The sequence below is a fragment of the Rhynchophorus ferrugineus genome, unplaced genomic scaffold (genome assembly GCF_030347505.1).
Source record: "Rhynchophorus ferrugineus isolate W39M unplaced genomic scaffold, kcgeb_rfMv2 rfM8, whole genome shotgun sequence".
NCBI lineage: Eukaryota > Metazoa > Arthropoda > Insecta > Coleoptera > Curculionidae > Rhynchophorus > Rhynchophorus ferrugineus.
The window spans coordinates 14,192,644-14,212,674 of record NW_027472587.1 but is presented as its reverse complement, the minus strand read 5'-3'; the positions used below and the strand labels follow the sequence as shown (position 1 = coordinate 14,212,674).

Genomic DNA, 20,031 nt, shown 5'->3' with positions numbered 1-20,031 from the left:
ACATTTGATTGAAATAGATATTACTATTTTCAGTCGCTAGTTTTTTTACTAACGACTAGTTCGATTGTTTTAGGATTGTCGACTGTTTCGAATATTTTCAGTCGATAGTTCTCAACGCTAATCAAAACCGACTATATCTGATCCGGATCACTTCCTGATGTTTAGACTGAAACATTAGTGAAGTGAAGTTTTTCGACGAAATCTGGCCGCCCGATTTTTTACGGTTTTAATATTAAATCGTTCGCGATTTTATTGTTATCGACGAATCGGCCAAGGATTTTAAGGTCGAACGATGAAGAAGCAGAAAAATATCGATCGATCTGCGACCGGCTTAATGATGTTGCGTTATTTCACGGATAATTAACGGCCGGCTTTTTTCCTACCTCGTCGGTTTCTTAGACACGGCCCGGTATTTACCCGATAATTACTCCGGTTTTTTTAATTAATAAAAATGCGGAAAGTTATTGATATTCGTTTTGCTTCCTTGTCGATTTTAATAGAGTGTATAAACAAATACTAACTTCTTTGTACCCTTTTGCTTAATATATACGGACACAGCTGGGCCAAATATAGTCAAAGTTTTTTTTAGTAATGCGGCATGTATATTTGTGACGTCGAAATATTGCAATATTGCCGTATCAACTCTGAGTTTTAGTTCAATTTGGCTTTGACATCTTCTACTGTAGGGCGATCTTTCACGCCCTACAATACCATTTTCTATAGTTATATTCAATTAATTATGTGCATACCTTTAGTTATTTCCACTCTCATCACTCTGTCTCAGGAATTTCCAGCATTACACAGCATTATCACATATCCTGAAAGTCTCCTTCAGTCACTTTCCGACTCACTGTCCAATTCAATCACTAAACTGTTAATTTCTAATCTGTCTAAAGACATGTTCACGATTCCACCATTTATCAATTACTTCCTCTGTATGTCTTATCGAGTTCATCCAAACCGAAAGTGTTATGGTTGACAATGCTTCCTTCCAAATATCCGAACAGTTTTTGATGGAATATCCCTCTCGATCAGCAATATATTTGCAGGTAATAATTAATGAGTATAATGACCAACAAAACATAATTGAATGCTATTGTAACTTCTAAATTCTTTTATGTATAGTTTTCAGAGACAATTTTCTTTATTAAATTATGTTTATCGTTATATCTGTAAAATAGTTCGATAAAATAGTTCGTGTACTTACTGTTCTTATATATTTCGTTTATTTGGTCCCGAATAAAGCCAATATCAAGATGGTCAAGATTCGTCACCCACTTTGTATGTAGAGTGGTTTTCTTGGGTGAATCTAACGTATTATTCTTCATTTTGTAAGCGATGTTATTCACAGTACCCACACTAATATTTAACGCGACAGCAACCAGCTAAGAAACATTTTCAGTAAAATTGTAGAGACTTAATATCATCAGTAATTACCTCTCTAACGGAAATAAACATATAGGTAAAAGAGAGCCTCCATTATCCTGTACTATACGAATACAGGAATGTCAACATTTAAAATTAATCCCTACATATGTTCCCTTACCATTCACCTAAGCCAGATATTAAACGATCATGTATAACCTTAATAATACATGTTAATTATTTCATCTTGATTAGACTATCGAAATTATCAATACAAAAATAAACACCTGATAAAAATTGCCGTTACTGTGCTCCCGTATTAATGCAAAAAATAGAAAACCGACTTCTCAAGTTTCGGATCTTCAAATAATCTGTCGAACGCTAACAGATTTTGGATTGAATAAAATATTGGTTCTGTATGTATACGTATTTTTCCATGTAGTATCTGATACCTTAATTTTGTTCAACGATTTTGGTTTGGAGTTGAGACAAAAGCGTTGCGATATCTTTGGCTTCGTTGGTTTTCTTCGTAGTATCTCTATTTTGATTTCGGTGACATTTTTTTTTGTCAGATAATTAGTCATACGACCTTGTATAATTAAGATTTTTCGTTTTTTACAGCTACACAGCTTTTGCTGCTTTACCAATCTTAATTTTTAACTTCGAAGAATATAGTTGAGAAGCAAAACCCAATCATATCTGTCGAATGAAAGCTGAACGAATTTTTCACAGACTTTTATGACGAAATCTGCTTTTTGATTGAATATTCGACGCAGTGCTGTTAGACTTCATTTGAATTTAAAGTTTTTGCTTTCATAATACTTTGGCAGAACATAACTTATATGGTGCTGAGGTTAATGCCAGTAGAATAAAATGACATATGTGTCAGAACATAACATTTCGTAGTGAAATCCGGTACAAAATCTGGAAAGTTCTTGTCGACATATCTGGTATAACCTTGTAATATGCAACGTATCATCGTTCTATACATATGAGCTAAAAACTCCAAAGAAGAATCTATACAGACCATGAAGGAGAATATTTTAGGTACTTGTCAGTGACTAATAGATGTTTTTTTTTCGTCTTGAAGCCATATCACTGCTATTAACACAAGTAAACTTGTACAAACATCTCGGTTTAAGTCATTTTCTATAGACAAGTTACACCAACAATAATTATAATGTTAAATGAGTCATCTTAAACAATAAAATACAGCATTAAACGTAAATTAGCGCCATAAACGTTCAGGAGTCTTCGCCTAAATCACATTCTAACTAACGAAGATGACACTTAACTCGTTTTAACACGGCTGAGTTTAAAATTAAAGCAATAAAAATATATAAACCGAAATTTTACATCGGGGATTATGGCTGATTCACGTAAGAACTGCTCCACATTCTGTAATAGTGTACACCGCGGCGGCTAAGAGGAAGGGATTTTATTGTTGATATAAAATCTAATCTTGCAGTTTTAAGGGAAATGTGACGCATTAATTATGTGAAATAAGTATTGTACGGGATCCTCGGCTACCTTGAGAGATATATTCGCATACGAGGGACAACCAACAATTATGGATATGGAAATTGTTTCATTGATTAACTTATTTAGGTAACATCTCGTAAGACTACAGGAAAAAACAGGATGTGATATATGATTTAGTTTTGCAATTAGGATAATTAGTGAAATTGGAACTTAATAAAAATTGAATAAAATTCAACAAAATGATTGTCAAATATTGTATTTTAAGTATTATGATATACAGTTTTGTAGATTCAAGTATTATAGACGTATTACGTTTGTATTTGATTTTTTCATACCACCTAGGGACTAATGTAGTGTACCTTGTATGACTTTTTTCCTGTAACTTTATATTTTTCATCTAGTACTTACACATTTTTTTTAGTAAGTGCTATAAACAATGACACTAAAATTTATATATACACATTTAACATACCCTACTAAATAATCTTACATACATTCTCACATTCTTTAATTCTTATTTCCCCTCTTTGGTTAGATTCATTATTTTAGTTAGGTTTTTCCATGAGTTTCGCACTAATAACATACAGTGTACTAACAGAGAGTTACTGGGCTTAATATAGATTCATAAAATGCATTTATCGTCTTATCCTTTCCAATACCAATGAAATTATATATTATCGATGAAAAACTATTGGTTTTTTGTCTGAATTTCATTTTCATGATCAAATTTTTGTTTTAAATTATGGTACTTAACTGAATCTTATTTATGCACCTAATAATACAGAATAAATACAGAAATATCATACAGTAATTCTACTGGAAAAAAATATAACTATATGATCGGACAGGGGTAAAAAACGACACTTTTTCTTTTACATTATAAGTAAAGGGACAAGCTAGTCCAGATTGCATTGTTGCCAGATTGTATGGATTGTACTTATATATGGGGAATTGTTTGCTGGAAACTTCTCTGTCATAACACACACATACCAGGCTATAAAAACTTGATAAAATTACAATGTTCTATCAAATATGTGTCACTTACCCTTAACATGGTGAAGTGTAGCTCATGGAACTGTTTGACGTACAAGACTAACCATGGTGGGATTTGATTGGTATTTGTTGAAGGCGTGTATTTAATTAATATTTTTCTTAGCATTGTGAGAATAAGTTCGTTCAGTAAGGTGTAGCAGTGAATATTCAGTGTGTTCTCTTAAAATCTATTTTTTTTTCTGTCTGGTTAACATTCGAATATTGTAGAAATATATGCTGACTTTATGCACACTTATAAATATATATCCATCACATATTAAATATAATTTTACATCTAAATTGATAACTAAAAAAAAGAACAAAATTATTAAAATATTTTCATTTCCTTTCATACACTTTAAACACTATTAAAAGTAGTTAAGATAGTAAATACTTACATTAGAATGATCTTAATTATTCTTATTATTCTTTATTACTTATTTCTTATTATATTTATTTGTATTATATTACTGTTTATTATATCTATATTCTTTATTACTTTATTACATTGGGGAAGGTCACAGCATGGATACATATTACAATGTCTAATTATAACACAAAATTATTTTAAAAATGTATAAATAAGACTTGTACATGCAAACTATGTAGTGCAACTACAGATTTGTAACGCTTTAGCGCGCATATAAAATTACACGTTAGAAAAACCGAAATTACCTTTTCTCCATCCTTAAAAGTTATTTTATTAAAGAATTCAAATTAAGTTTAGAGTTTATTAATCATAATACTAATGATTTAATTTAATTTAATCATCATGATTTAATAAATATCTGACCAAACCGGCAACATCGCGCGCTCTTCGATTACAATAAAATTACGTACTACCGTTTTAACACATTATATGAAAAAATTCACGGTAATTCTTTGTTTGCAAATTTCAATGGGCCAGTTGTTGGATTCGTCACCGTATCGTATGCGATGCAAATTAATTAATTCTTACTGGATGTTCCATGTTTTTAAATCAGATGATGATTAAACTGAAACGACAACAATCTTTGTTTTGTTTCGTATGTGCGCTGCGGAAATGGGATCGTATATGTCGCGCGCTTGCCCCTCCGTTTTCGCATACCAATTGTTTTGTAATATATTGTATCCTTTGCTTTTTAATTGCGTTATCGATGTGTATGTGTTTATAATAGCGGCAGATAGCCTTATGTTGTTTCTGTATAATTTAGCAGTTAATTCCGCGCAAAATGGCTGTCATGTGTTTCCCATGGTGGAAATGGTCACATTTTGGGAATATAAAAGGCCTATTAATTAGTTTTAATTTTTTTTTTATTTGAAGATTTATTGCGAAAATTCTGTACTATGTATTTTATGCAAACTACTGTCAATGGATAGCCGTTACTTTTTCCCATATTTCGGGCAATTTACGGATTCTATCCTGACAGAACGATGTATCTTTTGAGGCTAACCACTAATTTTCTTCTCTATCTCTCTTTTTCTACTCACTACTTTCCTACTAGAATCTATTAATTTTTTGTTATCTTTATAAGAAGTGAAGCGTTACTCAGACATGTCTTGACTTACGAGGTCAATTGAAAACTCCCCGTCCTACCATAGTAAAACACATTTTTTTGTTGCAAAATTAGTTTTTTTATTCAGCATAATTCCCTTCAAGGGTGATACATTGATTATAGCGACCCTCCAACTTTCAATTCCATTTTTGTAGTACGATTTGTCCTTTGTTTCAAAATAGGCCTCAGTTTCGGCGAGACTGACTCTTCATTCGACGAAAATCTCTTCCCAGCGAGTATTCTTTTGAGATCTGAGAACAGGAAATAGTCGCTGGGGGCCAGATCTGGAGAATACAGCGGATGACGAAGCCATTCGAAGCCCAATTCATGGATTTCTGCCATCGTTTTAATTGACTTGTGACATGGTGCATTGTCTTGGAGAAGCAGCACTTTCTTTTTCTTCAAATGCGGCCGTTTTTCTGCGATTTCGTCCTTCAAACGTTCCAATAACGCTATGTAATAGTCGCTGTTGATGGTCCTTTCTTTTTCAAGGTAGTCAATGGAAATTATTCCATGTGTAACCATAACCTTGACAACCGACTGTCTTGACTGTCTTTGAAGCGGGTTCATCGTGTGCAGTCCACCCGGATGACTGTCGATTGGACTTCGGAATGAAATGATGGAGCCATGTTTCATCCATTGTCACATATCATTTGGTTTATGGTTAGAAATCAGTAGTCAGAATATTTTTTAGCGAAAAATTAATGTTCTTCTATTAATCGTGCTGATTAGAAAACCGCAGAGTGATTTACGAGACGGGCCTATTGTTTTATCGACGGGTAATGTCGTTCTGTAACGGATATGGCGCTACATAAACGATACGGCAACGAGACAGACGCCCATATGCGACCGTCTTCTTTGAGTCTATTTATTTTCGTTCTAGTCGAGTTTATTTTGTTATGGGGCAGAACATGTTGTTTGTGTCAAGATGTTTCCGAAGACACGCAAACCTTTACATGGAATTCGACGAGATTTTCGACCATATTTGTATATAGAGAAGTGATATAACGTAGTGTCGTGTTTATAATAAAGATTAAACGGCGAAATATTACGCCATTGGCGAGAACAATATAGCGCGACATTGTCGAAATGGATACGTGACCTTGAGTAAGTTCTCGATGATTTTTTGTAGCGATTAATATTCTCTAGGTCCGGAAGAACGGCGTCAATTGCAAACAACTCTGGAAACTCCTAGGCGCCGGTTGGAAAGGTGAGACTACACGAACCTTCAAACTTGAATCTTGAATCATCAGCTTGAAGTGGATCGTGATTGATTTAAAATGAGTATGACATTCATTGGTATTTGAGGTTATGTGTTATGTTTATGATACATTCTGTCCCTTGAATGAAACTTTAATGAACTACTAACCACTTAGCGAAATACTAAAGTAAATCCCATCAAAAAAAAACTAATAAAATACAAGAAACAAGAATTTAAAAAAACTATCGACCTACTAGATGCTGTTACTGTGTAATTTGTAACCAACTTCATGTGGAAGAAAAAGGTCATTGAATGGTGTCCTAAGTTTATGCTCCATCGATTTCAACATGTGAATACTAGTTTAGACGTTTTAAAAATTATCTTGGTACCTAAGACAAAGAGCAATCTAGACAGCCAAAGAAATGTGAAGGAGAGGATTTTTGTAGCACGCAAGAATAATATTCAGAATTATTAGGAGTAACACAAGAAGCAATTTCCAGTCGTTTGAAGAATTCGGAAGTAGTCCAAAGCCTTCAACGGAAAATCCATTACGATAATCGTAAGCGAAAAAAAATCATAGAGACTGTATAATAATGTATGTTTGATGAGATCAGCTTGGTGTGGTGAGTATACCAGTATAGTATAGTCCTCCTAGTAAGGAGCTTCTAAAACCTAATGGAATCATCAATGGGGATCACTATCGAAAATAGCCAAAATACGAGGAAACATGTTGCAAAATCGGTGAAAACACAATTGGAAACATTACAATGAGAAGTGCTACTCTATTCACCCACCTTATTCTCCAGACCTTGCTCCTTCTGATTAGTACTTCTTCCGACATATGAGAAAGATACATCGTTCTTTCGAGATGGAATCCCTAAAGTTCGTAAAGGATGTAAAGAAGTAGCGGTTAAACTTCATATTAAGCCATTAAGTAATTGCCTCATATTAGTTAAGGCCTCATATATTTTTATATATAACAATTTAAGAATAACCTACATTGTAATTCTCAAGAAATTTGTTTCTCGTTTGTTAAAAGAAGAGAAGAATTTTACACACTTTTTTAATCAACAACAATATTGATTTTGCCCACCACTAATGAAGGCAAATTTAACCTAAAACTATATATGTTTATTTTATTTATAAAGAGACATTATAAGGAGTATAATTTTGGAAGTTAATTCTACTTCTTCAAAAATTTCTAAAATTTCTAAAAATAGGCAGAAAAGTGCCAGAAAAGTTAGATACGTTAAGCCTTTAGCTACATTTTCAAGAAAGAATCAAAGCTAGAAGACACTAAAAATGCTACTTCATCTCAAGTGCAAATTTAAATTTTACTTTCTTTTAAGCGATTCAACACGTTAACTATGATGGGTGCTTTCCACACATTTAAAAGTCCAAATCCCTTATATTAATATGTCAAAATGAAGTACTTACTATGGTTAATATCCTTCATGTCGCACTTTATCAATCACAATAACACAAAGTCTGTAAAAACTGTTAGAATTTGTCACGATCTGACGCTAGAAGAACGCATCGGTCTCTAAATACAGGTACTACCTGAAAGGGACCGTTATGAGAAAACCCTTCCAGTAATGATTATTTCAATACATTCGGATATTCAACTGTACGTTAGGACTCATATTATTATTAGAGTATCCATTTTTCCTAGTCCTAAGACATGATGAAAAAAAAAACAAGCACATAAACTTATTTACAATTTCTTTCGTATCTATTTTTTCTATATTTCAATAATTTGCGATTGTAGTAGATAACTCGATATTTTCTACTACGTTTAGAAGCTAACACACCTTCTTGACGTAATTTTCATTAAAAAAACTTGTTAAGAACAAGAAAAATCTCGTACGTTTTACATTAATCTCATATCTAACATAAATAAATAATAAAATCGCCTTTTCCGATCTATAAACTTGTCCATCGACGTCTTGGCTGTTGGGTTTTAGTACTTTACTTGCTCCGAGCTCGAGAACTTTCTTCCATAATTTATTAAATTAATCATTATGATTATCAGGATCAAATTTTTATTAGGCGTGCCATCTAATCAACAGGGATTTCTAATAATTGGTGTTACTTATGTTTAGTAACGTTTAAAGAGTAAGTTTTAAACTATATATTGTTACTAGAAACGCAAGTTTTCCCAACTCTGTATCTCTCTATCACTATAGAGATCTTCCGGTATGCTTTACAACATATATTACTTCTTGGTCTGAGGATAATCGTTTTTCACAAACTAAATCTGGCGAATAAGTGGGTTATTGAAATGATTTGTGTTTTAATTCTCCGATTCTACCGATAGTTTCTTGTACTGTGTCAGCAGGTTATCTTGATATTACAAATAATTTTTTTTTGTAAAAATGGTGTTTTCACTAGTTTTCATCCAACTTATTATCATTCAGTTTCATTCGCAGTGATGCAAAAACGCACAAATTATGTGAACTGTGTTAGTTGTGTAAAAATCAATATATTACCATTCGATTCAACATAAAATTATTTATAAACCATGTAATTTTCATTAACCTGGGATTATTTGTTACAAAAAGTAAATTCCTCAAGTTCTTAAATATATGTACAACGTTGGGCAAAAGTCCACGTCTACACAACACAATGGTTAAAGCGAAACTGAGCTAAATGTCACAAACCAAGATGGACTTTCGCACCCACCTAAAATGGTAGTGGGACTTTTGCCCCAACCTATATTTTGGGTCGAATGAAATGCAAATTCATGTTAAATTGCTTGAGAATTTATGATTTTTAAGATATGTGACCAAAAACACTTTTTATTGTTTAACGGAAAAACTAAAGGTTGTATGGTTCTACTAGTTCTCTAATGTTCGTAAATCTGTGAATATTGGAATATATATATATATATATATATATATATATATATATATATATATATATATATATATATATATATATATATATATATAGAAAATGTTTAATTTTTTAATATCTCGGATAAAGATGAAACTCTGAAACTACATGTGTTTTGGGGCGAAAGAAATGAAAATCCATGTTAAATTGCTTTAAAATTTACAATTCTTAAGATATGTGACAGAAATCCACTCATTTTATTATTTATCAGCGTAAAATTCTCTACTAGACCAGATAAATATAACGAATGATAACGAGTGATATAAACGAAAATCAATGTTAAATTTCTTTAGAATTTATAATGTATAAGATATATGAAATAGATATATATGTTTTTTTTTAATAAACAGTTTATTATATAACTTAAAAAAACTAAAGGTTGTATAAAATTATATACACTACTATGTGATTCAACGTAACATTTCTTATAATCCCTCTGTTTTTCATCAACTTGCAATGAAAATGACAGCATGACAGTAACACAAAAATATAATTTTTAGTTGAGCATTCAAACAAAAGGGTGCTAAATCTATCAACAAGATACGCCAGACTTTTTAATTCGGCTTATATACTACCTACTATCACTGTTCAATTTTTTTATTAATTCTTTTCATACTTTGTGATAGATAAAATGTAATTTGAATAGATTTTTCAGCAAATTTATTGGACATAAAGAAGTAAACAACCAATTTGGAAATATTCATTATTTTTTATGAAATTGGACTATTTTTTACTTAACGTACGATATATCAATATGTTTAACTTATCACGGCGGATTGCTATTTTTTGGTTGTGTTTTTTTACTAAATAAATTACGATCACAACATAAATATACCATTTTTGTGATAGTTGATGACTGACTCGAAGAAAATATCAGTGAGAAATAACAAAATACATAATACAACTAGAGAAACTCTAATAATTGGAAGCAAATTAGGAATTTCTTACGGTCGGAACATATCATTTTTACTGTCTGCGAGTTTCACGACCTTGGTTCTTCCGGCAATAGGATATTGATCTTTTATTTATTCATAACCAGAAAAAAATATCGAAAATGTGAATGCAACAGGATCGACTCTATGACAAAGCAGATTTTGGGCGCGTCGATTTTTATTGCGGTTGTAATTTCAGCATTCAGTTGGTGGTCTTGGGTAATATTACCTGTTAATCTTTTACCAGCTACCACTATATTTATTGATAATTTTAATATTTGAATGACTGAGTGTGGCGATGCAAATATTCGTTTATCAAAATACTAATTTTAACATGCTTGACTGTTATAGTCGATTGAAAATTAAAAAAAAAACAAATGATATATGCGGAGGTATCTTTGTTTTTGTCTTTATTTAGTCAGAAGCAGAGATCGGCAATATTTGAATTACTTATAATTAAAATACGTAATTGAAATACAAATACACAACAAAAATATAATAAGTAATGTGGACAATTTAAGGGTTTGTTTCACTGTTATTGCGTCATGATAACTGAAAAGGAGCTTTTATAAGGGACATTTAATGAGTTTTTTAAACTGTCACCTGAAATAAATGGAGCCACTACCATCCTAGTTACAACAGATCAAGCATCAAAGCATCACAACAGATGAGAGTATTTGCCTCTTCAAAATCTTGCAGTTCATGCTTTAAAGGCAAATTACAAATCATGAAAAAACAGGAGTAGAAATACTAGTAAAAATGATGATATATATTTTTTACGAATCGGTGTTCATGAAAGGAATTTCTTTAAACTGATTAATAGGAGGCTGGGTTGGATTAGTTCTTATCTATTTACATAACCTAACACCCGACTGTATTTTGTAATTTGTATTTTAAATAAAATTTAGTTCAAATATTGTATTTTGTATTTTATATTTCAAATTCATGACTTAACACGTTCGCTGCCGATCTGGGATCAAATACTTACTCTCGAAGCCGACTGCGTTTGTTCGGATTATAACAATAAAATATTCCTAATAACGTTTTTTTAACGTGTGTCCAGTCAGAGCGTGATCGCCACTGAGGTTAAATTTACTACGCTTAACGCGCGAATGCGTGGCGATTGAAAATAGACAGAATAGGAAAATACATTGTTGATTAGAAGATATAATTTAATATACCATAATAAAATTATATATATAATGGGAATGAATCGACTACTAAAAAAAGTTGAAAAAATATTCAGCAGAAAACTAACTAAATGTTACTACAAACAAACAAAATATCTATTTAAGTAAATTGAGCAGTCAATAAAAATAATTGAACGACCATAAGCTAATACAAATTTTCACTAAAACTTACAAAATAAATAAAAACCCTATTCAGATAAATCATAAGAGGTCACTGATGACTAATTGTTGCGCAGTCTAACATGTACTGCATACATAACTAGTGCCTTTTCTTTTTTTGTAAGTAACAATTTTTACATTGCTTTCTTATTACCTTTCCTGTTTTCTTCTTCTCTCCTATTTTCAAAACATGTTCGCTAATAACCGCTCTGGAAGTAGGTTTGTACGGAGCCTTTAGTAAACTTTTTATGGCAGACAAACGAAAGTCGTAACTTGGGGTACTATTGCATGAATATTTAATCTAAAGTTAGGGCACGCGCTGGAACGTAATTGGCGTCTAATGAAAGCTTCACATTACGCGCTAGCGCGTTATTGACTTAATTAAATTATTAGAAATGTTAAATTTATTAAGTAATGATGGGCTACTGTTGATACAATATTTTTATTTGTTATTGTTTTTTTAATGTTCTTCTAGATATCGATATTCTGAGAGTTTTTCATTTTGTTCTATAATAAATTTCCTGTTGTTTTGTATTATGTTTATAAAAATATTAAATCCAATCCAAATGCATCTTTAGATGAATTATTGCAAGACATATTGGATGAAAACCGACGTCACACTCTCAATGAACTCCTAGACAAAAATGAATCATGCAGCGGGAAAGGTCCAAAAGGGGGGAAACGGCTACTACACAAGCCTCTTACATAATATACTAGGTGTCCCAAAATAACATTTAGTTATATTTAGCGGATTAATTTTTAAATAGATATTTGTGGAAAAAATGTTGAATTTATTATAAAATACAGGTAATAATCACAATACAAGAAGCTTTGAACTCAGCTTTCAGAACAATCAAGTTTTCATGATTTTTTTCTTGTATGTGTTATTTTTAATAGACCCCAGAGAGTGTTTATTTTGTACCACTGGTATTAAACGTTTTTTCTCGTTGTCTACTTACCAACGCTAATGATGTTTCTATGCTGATAATACCAGTTATATAATTAATATATTCATTCGATTTAGGCAATTCGTTTTTTAAAAATGTTTTTATGTTGTTTTGTATCTGTTTTAATGGGCACCGACGTTAGTTGGGAATAGTAATAAATAGCCACACGTTTCTTTAATATCACCTTTTTTGTGATGCTTGTATTCGATGGTTATCTTGAATTAGCCGTGAAGCGGCCTAACGTTATATTTTATTGAAATTAACCGATGCTAGACCTGATGGCGATTGTGAAAAAAATAATTGCCGTCGGTGGATTGGCATCAGTTAGTATATCAAATAAAATCGTGTCAGTTATGATGCATCGGTTATAATTAACTTTACTAATACCGTAATTAGTTGGTGTTGGATAAAAAAACATTAAAATCGTACAAAACTATTTATCAAGTTGCGATAAAACAATCATTTTATGATCATGTATTGAGGTTTCAAAAATATCATCATGTTTCAAGTGATATTTAGTTATTTAGGTTTCATGAATTGATTATACCATATATATCTTCCCTGGACTTCCACAAAGATTTTAGAACCAAAATTAGTCCAATCGGTCTAGCCGTTCTCGAGTTTTAGCGAGACTAACGAACATCGATTCACTTTTATATACGTGGCTCGTTATTATTGGTTAATATGAACTGTATTGTATTATTTTCTTCTTCTCCAGCCAAACGAAGAATCCCCACAGACCAGAATGATCAACCAGACGACGCGACAGAGTCGGACGCGATCACCCGTAGGACCCATCCGCAGCACCCGGGACCGAAAACCCTCGCCGTACTCCAGCGGTCCTTATTTGAGTCTTCCTTCGGATACAGGTTGGAGGCGGACGAATAGCGACTCTGCTCTGCACCAGAGCGCCATGCAGGTAAATCTAAGACCCTCCTGAACGGAGAATCCATAGGACGACAGAGAGAAAACTCAATCAGGTGTCTCTGGAGAAATGTTTTGCAACGTCCAACATCCCGATGGCGCTGTAATATATCAGCCATGCTATTAATTTGATTGGTTAGTTTAAATTTTCTATATATATGTATATATATATATATATATATATATATATATATATATATATATATATATATATATATATATATATATATATATATATATATAACTAAAATACACTATATCAAACTAATTTTCATCATACAGTCACGAAAGCGTAGAAAAAAATGCTAAAAAGCCCCACACCTAGAAAATGGCACCAATATATTCAAAACCAACAAATTCACTATAGAAATGAAATGAACCAATCAAGTGCCTTTGCGGCTCTTGGCCTAGTAATTCAAACAAACCAATAAAAACATTCCAAAAAACCGATTGTAGCGTCATCTAGATATTGGTCGTCACGAAACATTTTTCGAAAGTTGCCTGTAAAGTTAAATCTCTATCTTCTCTGAGGGAGAACCAGCAAACGTTGAGCGTTTTCCTGTTTTTCGCAGGGTATGGGAATGGAGAGGAATGACGCGGCTCAGAGGGTGTCGTGGGGCATGCTACCGTCGATGATGAACGGACCGGAGAGGGGCCAGGATGGACGGCCCAGGTCCAGTTGCGACCTGCCAAGAGCGCCCGGGATACAGTAAGTTGCCCTTGTTCCGACCCATAACCGGTCTGATGCGTTAACTTCGATTTAATGGTCCTAGTATATACCCGTCAACTCACGATCTCGGGATCGTACAGGTGCCGATCGGTAACAATACAGGTTCGCTGCCGGACCTGACCAACATGGACTTCACATCACCCATCCACGCCCCCCTCGACCAGGATCAAGACAGTTCGCCCTACAGTTCTGTAAGTTGGCCCTATATAGGCCGGGACATTTGTTGGTTTCTTTCTGTTGACGCTACCGACACTACAATTGAAGGTATCCTCAAAATGCTTGATCCAAGAGAGTACAACTTTCCGTTAATTATGGAAAATAATCTTAGTTAAATGAATTCTCTCTTCAACCAATCCATTTTCTTAACCTAATTTCATAGTAAATTGTACACTTTTTGTTAGTTTAAGGAATACCTCGAAAAGCAATAAGCATGATAATCTCTTATAATTATATTATTTCTATTTAATAAGGAATTAAATTAATTTTTGAATTCAAAAAAGCTCCCCGGTGGTATGATGTCATGTCTATGTAAATAAAGCATAAACATTAGGAGGTATTAAATAAATTCATTACTAATAAGCGCTCATTACGCGCCCCAAGAACTTACCGTAGTCACCATTACACTTGCCTGGATTCTCAGCCATAAGAGAATTGAGAAAAACGAAATGGTTGACCTCACCGTCAAGAACGCCATATCACCTGGCTTTAACTATCATTACATCATACAATACAAAGACCTATTATCTAACTCAAGTGAGCTGGGACCGAATGGAATAAAACACGATTTCTTCTCAACCACCTTTCCAAATCCAGATCATGCTAAATTATCCTTAACCGACTTATTCTAGGACATTGTATATTCACCCATTCACATTTGCTGAGAGGTAACCTCCCTCCTCAATGCCCTCGCTGCGGCTCCCGTTGGCCTCACTCACTGTCTCAGACTTCGTTCACCTCAGAAAAACCACCTAAGCTCATTAGATTCCTTGAAATCCTTGATTTGGTATCTGATCACGAATTGCTATCCAAATCTACCTGTTTTTTTTATGCATTTTTGTTATATCTTGTTCGAAAATAATTAATAATTCGAGTTTTGAAAATAATGTGTTTTTTAATTTTAAAAAATGCGTAGAATGAATGTTTGATATTTGCGAATTAAAAATAAAGAATATAGTTAACAATTTAATATATAGTTCATAAAATCAATATTTATAATAGAATCTGTAGTGTTAATCTATCTACAAAGAAGTGTTTGTCTTTGCTTGAGGTTAGAAATTAACAAATTAGCCCTTAGCAAATTAGAACTATTTGATTTTAGATAGTAGGTGATTCTCTCTTTTGTAATTTTATTTCATCAAATGAATTATCAATTTCGATCTAAATTTGAAAATAAATAAAAATATTCAAAATCTATTCAGCAAATCTAAATATCTAGGTATACTTCATCATGCCTATTGAACTCAAGTAGAACTTTAACGGAGATATAAAAACACTATTGAAAGTGTGCTTATTAAAATAAACCAAATGAAAAAATCGAGAGTTCCATTTTTCCCCCAAACCAAATTTTTTTTAAAAAGCTCAGCATTTTGAGACACTTACATATTTAACACATAGCCCACAGAAATAAACTAATAGATGATCCCCCTCGAGGAAAGATAGAACAGTTCCGTCCCCCAATAGATAGTCTCTCGTTATTCTCATCTGGAAACCATGCAACTTTTCAGAGTCCCATTAACACCAGCCCATCCACATTGTCTCCCACCAGCATGATGACTGGTGTTCGAGCACATACTCGTTTTAATTTCCCACATGGGGGCTGTGAATCACAACCTCTTTCGGTAGGTAGTGCTTATTATCAGCAAACCTCTAGCGTAAGTGTTGTGTGTGAGTATTTATACCTAAAAAATTGAATTTGTGTGATAACTGCGTCCTGTTTCTTCCTTGGGAACATCATCTTTAAATTCGTAAATCAATATCGATAGTCTAGCGTTGAAAATATTCTTAATGAAGGTATAGTGTTTTTCATTAAGAGCACTCAAACTTTGAGAAGATCCTCTTATTAGAAGATATAAGATCCATTTTCATTCTTGAAATATCTTGGTAATATTTTAAATGATTGTTATAATCTGTAAGTTTGATAAATAAACAATAAGGTTAGTGTGATGTAAAATGAATTAATAGAAATGGGATAACAATATGCATTTTTCTTGTATTTTATATACCATTTACTGGCAACAATAAAGATTAATGTTATAATTAATATAAAAATAACAAAAGCTTGTAATAACACAGCCCTTTTTTAAAAAACATTTAATATTATTTCCTACAAGAGTTTTATATCTTATTTGTCTGATAATCATTTTTCATTGTTTTGACGTAAATTTATTAAAAACAATTTCTTTTAAAATACTCGATCCATTTATTGAGGATAAAAAAGCACTTAATCGCACTGGATACGTTATTATTAAAGATGATGCCGTTCCATGGATGAAACAATCTCATATTTTATATTAGAGGATCGGCTTTGACATCCCGCTACCATTATCCAACCACATAAATCAGACGTGTTATTATATTGCTTATAATTAGCCTTGGATACTCTAATATAATGTATGGATGTGTGTTGCCTATTTCTCGAAGTTAAATATATAAGTAGGGATTGTAGTACAGAACAATTTAATATTGTTTGTATTTTAATATCGTTATGAATGACACACCAGATTTTAGTAACTGTATATATACGAGGGGCGAGATGTGATTAGTGAGAATAGTAAAATTTAGTTAAATCATTCAAGATATATAATTGTATACTTAGAAATTCTTCTAATTAATACAGAATACAAGCGATAACGTTTTTTTATTTCATTTGAGGCTAGTGTAATCCTTCATGAAAACAACTTGTTATCAAACTCTGAAAAAAGCGGGTATTTACTAGAGAACTTATTAAAATACTATGCGTTGTGGAAAAGTAACGTACTCCAAATTTAGATATTCAATAAATTAATCACAACCTACTTAAAATTAATTCTAACATTAATCAATATTGATGTACATATTTGATAAATCTCCGGTCTAATTAAGATAAACATTTTTTTTTAGGTTTTCAAGAGTAATACATTGCAACGCTACTCTAAATTTTTTCACTCACTAAGTCAGCGCTCAGACTAATTAAGACGAACATATAATTTCTGAAATGGGCAATACTGGACTATGTTTTCTACTTGTTTGTATATAAACTTACTGTCTATTAGCCGCTTACGCTGGCGCATTTTTATTTTGCCTCCAAATGCGATAGATTTCATCTTTATTTTGCACGTTTTTTTTTCGTTATTTTGTTTCAGAATCATTTATTAGTTCCCAGTAATTCTAGGTATCACCATCGATCTTTGTCACAGGTAGGTAGGTGAATTAACGTGTCGTTTCTTTTTTGATGTTCTCTATGTTCTCATCATCGTGTTCTTGTAGTGGATGATTGACGACGAATTGTCTCGTTTCTTTATTCTTTGTCGTTATTTGTTTTTTATTTGAGTTTCTTATCAATATATGTATTTCGTCATTTGTGAATAATGTTTGCTCGAATATAATTGTTTGAAATGAAAAATCAGCGGCGGGATTAGACGTAATAATGAAAATCTCCAAAGTTAGCATCAAACATGCTGAGATTGCTATGAAGAATTGATGTATAGAAGGCAATATTCTAACTATGAATCGGAAGTGGAGATCAATGATGATGATACCCTGACAACAAATGTTGTTTAAATTGATTCGAACAATATTTGATCCCCTGAAGATTTGAGTAAATATAACCCAATGTTTTTTCTTCCAAAATACTGGAATTATTTTTGGATTATATTAAAATATAGCGTATTAAAATATTGACAAAGGTATAGAAAATAAAAGAACTAGAATAATGAAAAATATCTATTCGATTAAGGTAATGCAAAGTATAATGTATGGCAATATAGACAGTCTGAGTAATCTGAAAAATTTAAGTAGATCAGATAAATGTATTAATTTGGAAGACAAAAAAGACGGAGAGAATTCAGAAATGCAGATTTGTGTCCTAGAAAAACCTGAAATGAATACAAATGAAATTAAAACAAAAGTAATGAAGATTCTTTGATCAATTATTAATGATCATAATGGAGGTAACATATCTAAGAGAAATCATAATCTAAGAGTAAGCTATGGAAATTATGTATCTTGAAACAATCCAACAAGTTTATGTGAAATAGATAACTGAGATAAAGATTCAACAGTTAATATTGGACATCTGTTGACCACATTCTTTTTTATTTTACTTTAATTTGATTCAGACTCAAACTAGACTTGATATAAGAATATAAGAACTACCACTATTGCGATATCTGAGTTTTTGATATTGTTATATGAATGTTGCTAATATATAGAAATATTTCAACTTGATGGTCTTGATTTTTAGGAATGATATCGTCAATCATCGCACTACGGCTTTTGTTGATTTTCCCCGTATTTAAATTGCGATTTCTGTGTTTTCCAGAGTGATAAAAATATAGGTTTAGAATCAGATTTCTCGCAGCTGGGCGCTTTAACCGAGATCTATAATCAGACAGGCTCGCCGTCTTCTCCAGTGGTAAGTTTGGCTGTTGCTCATTGTCCGATAGTGATTAAAAAATGTCCGTTGTCTCTCCCTAACAAGCTGACGCAAATCGACGGGTACCGAAGCCCACGACCTAGTCCCCAGCCGTCGCCGACCCTGGGCGGGAGGCACTCAGCTCCGTGTAGTCCGGGCGAGCCGAATTCATTACCAAATGACTACCACCTCCAGAATCAAAACATTCAGTTCCAACAACACTTCGAACAATTGACGGTGGTGAGTATCGGTCGTCTCTAGGCAGCGTCCGTGAACCATTATGGAAAACCGTGAGGATTAAAACGTATCAGTTCCAGTACGACGATGTTGTTTTGTTGCAAGTCGAGGAGACTCGACCTCGCCGGCCTCGACCTTGACACTTTTTTGTTTCGATCTGTTTTGACTGATTTCGGATCAGCTGAGGCCTCGATTCCGTCCTGATACTTTTTAATCCCGCGTTACCGCTCATCGTACATTTTCTTCAAATTGCAATGTAACAAACAAGACGTTGTGATTAAAGTAAGGACAGGCCCTTAGGGCCTCGGGATTTTGATATTGGCTATATTTATATGGTATACGAATATACTACAGGGCGACCTCGATCATCCGGACTAAATAAATTCAAATTCTCTTTAAACCATTGGAGTTACTGAAAATAGTTTTTTTTCCAATGAAGGGGTAAAGAATGCGATACTTTCTTCATTTTCTTTATTAGATAGATTGTCCTTCAGATATTATGTGAACGTAGGATATTTTTGCTATAGAATAGTTTGCCGAAACAATTAATACCGTAAATCGTTTATTATTTCTAGTAAAATCATATTAAAATTTGAAACCTTTGAGATGTATGTATGCTTGCTTATTTTTTGTATTTTAATATCGTCATGAATGACACACCAGGTTTTAGTGTTTGTATATATACAAGGGGCAAGATTTTATTAGTGAGAATAGTAAAATTTAGTTAAATCATGCAACATAAATACTTGCATGCTTGGAAATTCTCCTAATTAATACATAAGTGATAACG

The 20,031-nt window shown here is 32.6% G+C and overlaps 1 protein-coding gene across 4 annotated transcripts in view; it reads left to right on the top strand.

Moving 5' to 3' along the window:
- The window catches only part of Crtc (CREB-regulated transcription coactivator), a 39,268-nt gene that overhangs the window by 9,862 nt on the left and 9,375 nt on the right, over nucleotides 1–20,031 (top strand). For 2 of the 4 annotated variants that reach the window (XM_076411630.1, XM_076411632.1), the window contains 7 exons: nucleotides 13,457–13,657; nucleotides 14,235–14,371; nucleotides 14,436–14,583; nucleotides 16,117–16,230; nucleotides 17,734–17,787; nucleotides 18,912–19,004; nucleotides 19,071–19,244. In XM_076411630.1, coding sequence (XP_076267745.1) covers nucleotides 13,457–13,657; nucleotides 14,235–14,371; nucleotides 14,436–14,583; nucleotides 16,117–16,230; nucleotides 17,734–17,787; nucleotides 18,912–19,004; nucleotides 19,071–19,244 — 921 coding nt within the window. The remainder of the gene's footprint in view (nucleotides 1–13,456; nucleotides 13,658–14,234; nucleotides 14,372–14,435; nucleotides 14,584–16,116; nucleotides 16,231–17,733; nucleotides 17,788–18,911; nucleotides 19,005–19,070; nucleotides 19,245–20,031) is intronic. The other 2 variants (XM_076411631.1, XM_076411633.1) reach the window with 1 other exon arrangement.